A 4,515-nucleotide genomic window follows, 5' to 3' on the forward strand; every position below is an offset into this window, starting at 1 on the left:
GCTCCGCACAGGACTCCGCAGCGGGACGTCACTCCGCGTTAGCTCCGCTTAGCTCCGACATTTAGCCGCAATGCTCTCCATCACCGCGTCCGTCATCAAACGCACCCGTGCCATCCAGCGCGTGAGGCTGCTGCACGCTTCCTCTACGGTCAAAATGCCCATTAAGGTAAAGATTTGCATGCTGTTTAGCTGACGTTAGCTGTGTGTGCTGCGTGGCTCAAAAACAACGTGTTGTTTATCTCAAAATTAACTTTAAATAAGCGACAACACGCGTCTCCTTTTTGTGTGTAGCTCAGCATGCTAGTGTCCGTCTGAAACACGACGCCATGACAGTTTTAAGCTTTTAGTAAACATTTAATTTGTTTATTTGTCCTCGTCCTCTCGGTACTTTTCCTTCCTCAACACCTGCTGGGGATATGAATGGGGCATAATGCAAAATGTAAATGATTAACGCCACACTGCCATAAATAGCCACCCGGAAACCCAAAATATATTTGTGTTTGAAAGGCACGCGCGCTGGCAAACATTCAACTTCCCTGTTTTGATTTCTTGTTTAACAAAGCGTCAGTAAATATCTGTATTATTAATCCTGCAAATTATCTGAAAGCCTGAACTTAAAAACTACTCTAAACTGCACACGGACAATGTTTTAAGGGACGCGTATTTATTTAAGTGCCATTTGCGTTTATTAGCGCCCGTTTTAGATGTTTATTAAAAGTGTGCCACTTACTAGTGTCAGTTTTAATTTTAGTGAAGGCATTCGGCCATTTTAATGAAACACAAGTATGTGTTTGTGGTGATTTGTCGCCCTTTAGTGGCCACCACCTAAAAAAATCAGGATAATGACAATAAAGTTTATTTCCAGAAAGGTTTCCCCTTCAAAGGTATGTGCTTTAGTGTTAGTGTTAGTGTAGACATATTAAGCATTTTAAACGCGAGCAAATTGGCTTGATTTCTTTCAAAAGCATGGTAAGAGGCTGACGAGCAACTTAACAAGAAATGGCCTAAAAATTGATGTTACCAAAAATAAAATTACAAATTTAAATAAAATAATATAAAAAAAAGAGATCACAGATCAGCAAATAGGTGTGCAAAGCAAATAATTGTTAAACTGGTGTTTGCAACTTGCACTAACTCTACAGTAGCTAATAATGTGAGGATTCTTTTAAATTACATTTCTTCTCCCACAACGTAGGTTTTCCTTGCTTCATATTTAATAGCGATACATAGATATGTGAGTAGTAGTCAAACATTTGCTAACCTTAAAAAAACTTGATACAGCACAGTATCTAGACAGATGCCAGATGGGGAATTGTCTTGATCACAGAAATTATTGATATTGCAAATACAAAACTTTTAATAAATCATTTCTAAATCTAGTTTTTTATTGCAATGTTTTTGAAAGAAATCACATGTATCATTAACAAAGTTTACCAGACAATTTTCCCTCTTCTTCTATCTAATAAAAGCAAATGCTTGTCTTAAATAACTGAAGCATTTTTTAAATAAACACGAACAGGTTGGTGAAAATCTCCCCTCAGTGGAGGTCCAGGAGGGGGAGCCAGGAAACAAGGTGTCCATGGATCAGCTCTTCAAGGGGAAGAAGGGGGTCCTCTTTGCTGTACCCGGAGCTTTCACACCCGGCTGCTCCAATGTTGAGTACACACCGTCCTCTCTGTTTCGTGTCTTGTGCACAATCATCATTTCATCCGCTGACGTTGTATTTATCCTGTTACTTTCAGACTCACCTCCCGGGATTTGTGCAGCAGGCTCAGGATTTGAAGAGTAAAGGTATACAGGAGGTCGCTTGCATTTCTGTTAATGACGCATTTGTCATGGCTGCCTGGGGAAAGGCTCAAGGAGCAGATGGCAAGGTATGGGCTAAAGCAGTTTCTGTGACAACCTGCACCAAGTTAGACAGGGAAATAAAAGCTGAAAATATATCACCATCATCATTCAGAGATTATAATAATATTAATCAAACAAACAGTATATTTAAGTGAGAGTTTGTATTTTTTTGTTGAGGTGCATAGCCAGAGTCTTACCTACAGTAGATGGTAGTTGGTGCCAGTTAAGAGAAACAAGCAGGAGTATCATCATCTCAAGGCGAGTTTCCATTACAGATTTGTGCAAAACTTGGGCGATATTTCAGAAATGTTCATAAAACACAATTGCGAGATAACTGCGTTTCCATTGAGGGATGATATGCGACTTCTTTTCTGGAGATAACATTCCAAGAAGCATGACGATGGATGTTCAAAACATCAGCAGGTTTATTTTTAGGAGGTAGATGGTAGATTTATTTGTGAAAATTTTAAAAAATGAAATTACAATGTGTCCTCGATCCTGCTGCGTCTTTGGAGTTGAAGGATAAGGTGATTAAAATCAGCAGCTAGTATAAAAATTCCATCCAGTGGCATGGTTATGTTGCTGCTGATGGCATCGTACAATTCCTACAGTGCATTTTTTAAAATTTGCATCAGAGTCTTGTGTCCTTTCAGCTCTGAACAAGGTCAGCTCATCCAGTGCAACAGCTTGTTCCAGAATATTAGGGGTTAACCATGTCTCTGTGAAGATGTGCATAGAGCAGTCTCTGATTTCCCACCGCTGAATGGGCCTCAATCACATTTAATCCACTTTATTCTCCTGCAAGCGGACATAAGCCAGAAGAAGGCTTGTTAGAGGAGCAGCTCTCGGTCCAAGTCGGGCAGCCTTGCCTTAATGCAGGCTCTCCTTCCTGTCTTCGTCCAGCACTTTTCGGTTTCATTCCTTCTCTCTGGTCTGACTGGCCTCTCGGCATATGCCATCCGTGAAGATCCTCTCGCGGTCTGCTGCATTTAGTCCTGCTAAGTGCTTCTCTGTCATAGAAAAGCAGTGCTAAGAGAGAAGGGGCCATGGAGTCGGAAAAAAAACAGAAAAATAGTGCAAAAAAGTAACAAGGATTTGAGGAGCTAGTGGCTGCTGCATCTACATGCAATGCCATCTTTATCCGTCAATCCTATAGCAAATATCATTGTGCATTTTACATGTGCATTTCATATTAAGAATGCTGCTGCATTTTTCTTCAGGTTCGAATGCTGGCTGATCCAACCGGAGCTTTTACGAAGGTACAGCTTAACATCTGGTATATTTATGTTCTATTTTAAGTGTAACTTTATGTACTAATCAGTCTTTTCCTGTCTGCCTCGTTAGCAAGTTGACCTGCTGCTTGACAGTGATCAGATTGTGCAGGTACTTGGGAACAAGCGGTCCAAGAGGTAAAGATCTTTTTTGCCTATTTCAATTTTGCAATAAAAGATTGAACACTTTTTTTCATCAAGTGGAGCCTTTGTAAACTTCAGCTGTGTCAGAAATAACCCCATATTAGTATTAACTGTTAGCCTGTTAACTGTAAACCCCCAAATTACTGCCAAATGCTACAGAGGTGCTGTACAAGTGCAAGTCCATTCATTACCTTTTCATTTGAGTGTACGCATTAAAAAATGTGCATATAAAGCCTTCAAAAATTCAAAATATGGAACAAACAAAGTAATGTTCATGGTAAATACCAGTAGTGGAGAAGTATTCAGTTTGGATACTTAAGTAAAAGTACTAATACCACACTGTGAAAATACTCTTTAACAAGTAAAAATCCTGCAACCATAATATTATTTTAGTAAAAGAAGTATACCTGGGAAAATGTACTTGAATTATTAAAAGTGAAAGTACCCAAGGCAAACAAATATTAAAGAAATGAATAGAAAGTGACTTAAATGTTTATCAAAATAGTTGCCAATTCATTCTTTGCAATCGACTAATTGAATAAACAAGTACTAGTTTCCACTGTACTTGTTTGGTTGCTTACTTTATACCAAAACACCATATATATATTTATGCATTTATTTTTTTACTCAACTTTTAATATGTTCTTTTTTTAAGTGTAATTAGTAAATAAAGCTGTCAGATAAGTGTTGTAAAATAAAAAGTACAATATTTCTCTCTGAAATGTTGTGGAGTAATAGTATAAAATGTCATGAAAAGAAAGTACTCACGTAAAGCACAAGTGCCTCAAATTTGTGCTTAAAGTCCGGAGCTGTAACTCATTGTTTACCTGTGTTTCAGATATGCGATGTTGGTGGAAGACGGAGTTGTGAAGAAGCTCAACGTGGAGCCTGATGGCACCGGGCTGACCTGCAGCCTGGCCTCCAACATCCTGTCTGAGCTGTAGGCTATTTTAAGGCATATTAAACCAAACTGCAAGCACTGAGCTCCCGTTAATGTTGCACTAAGAAATCCCAGTCCCACCAGTTTTAGCTTCCTCCTTCTCCCAAACACGGATGCAAAAGTCACGCGGATGCTAATGTCAAAAACAGAGCTGAAAGGTTATTAACGCGCACAACTATGGCATTCATGGCAGTCCAAAGAAACGAGCATCCTTCTCCGTATACTGACACTTGTGAGTAAATAAAAGTCAACCTGAAAGCGATGATCGCTTATTTCCTGTATTGCTCATAGTGCGGGTTATTTAGTAGCAGG

At 39.2% G+C, this 4,515-nt stretch overlaps 2 protein-coding genes across 2 annotated transcripts in view; both read left to right on the top strand.

Moving 5' to 3' along the window:
• gng3 (guanine nucleotide binding protein (G protein), gamma 3) overlaps positions 1–4,515 on the top strand; it is a 15,496-nt gene that overhangs the window by 6,029 nt on the left and 4,952 nt on the right. The window lies entirely within an intron of this gene.
• On the top strand, positions 7–4,509 carry LOC121952617 (peroxiredoxin-5, mitochondrial-like). The gene is made up of 6 exons (XM_042499397.1): positions 7–166; positions 1,520–1,654; positions 1,743–1,874; positions 3,069–3,107; positions 3,193–3,257; positions 4,102–4,509. The coding sequence occupies exons 1-6, from the start codon at positions 71–73 to the stop codon at positions 4,205–4,207; spliced, it is 573 nt and encodes a 190-aa protein (XP_042355331.1). The 5' UTR covers positions 7–70; the 3' UTR covers positions 4,208–4,509.

This window comes from Plectropomus leopardus, chromosome 13 (assembly GCF_008729295.1).
Source record: "Plectropomus leopardus isolate mb chromosome 13, YSFRI_Pleo_2.0, whole genome shotgun sequence".
Lineage (NCBI taxonomy): Eukaryota > Metazoa > Chordata > Actinopteri > Perciformes > Serranidae > Plectropomus > Plectropomus leopardus.

Coding starts and splice junctions, on each gene's coding strand:
- LOC121952617 (XM_042499397.1), top strand. CDS start 71: ATGCTCTCCATCACCGCGTCCGTCATCAAACGCACCCGTGCCATCCAG. Junction 1,655..1,742: donor TCACACCCGGCTGCTCCAAT/GTTGAGTACACA, acceptor TGTTACTTTCAG/ACTCACCTCCCGGGATTTGT. Junction 3,108..3,192: donor CAACCGGAGCTTTTACGAAG/GTACAGCTTAAC, acceptor CTGCCTCGTTAG/CAAGTTGACCTGCTGCTTGA.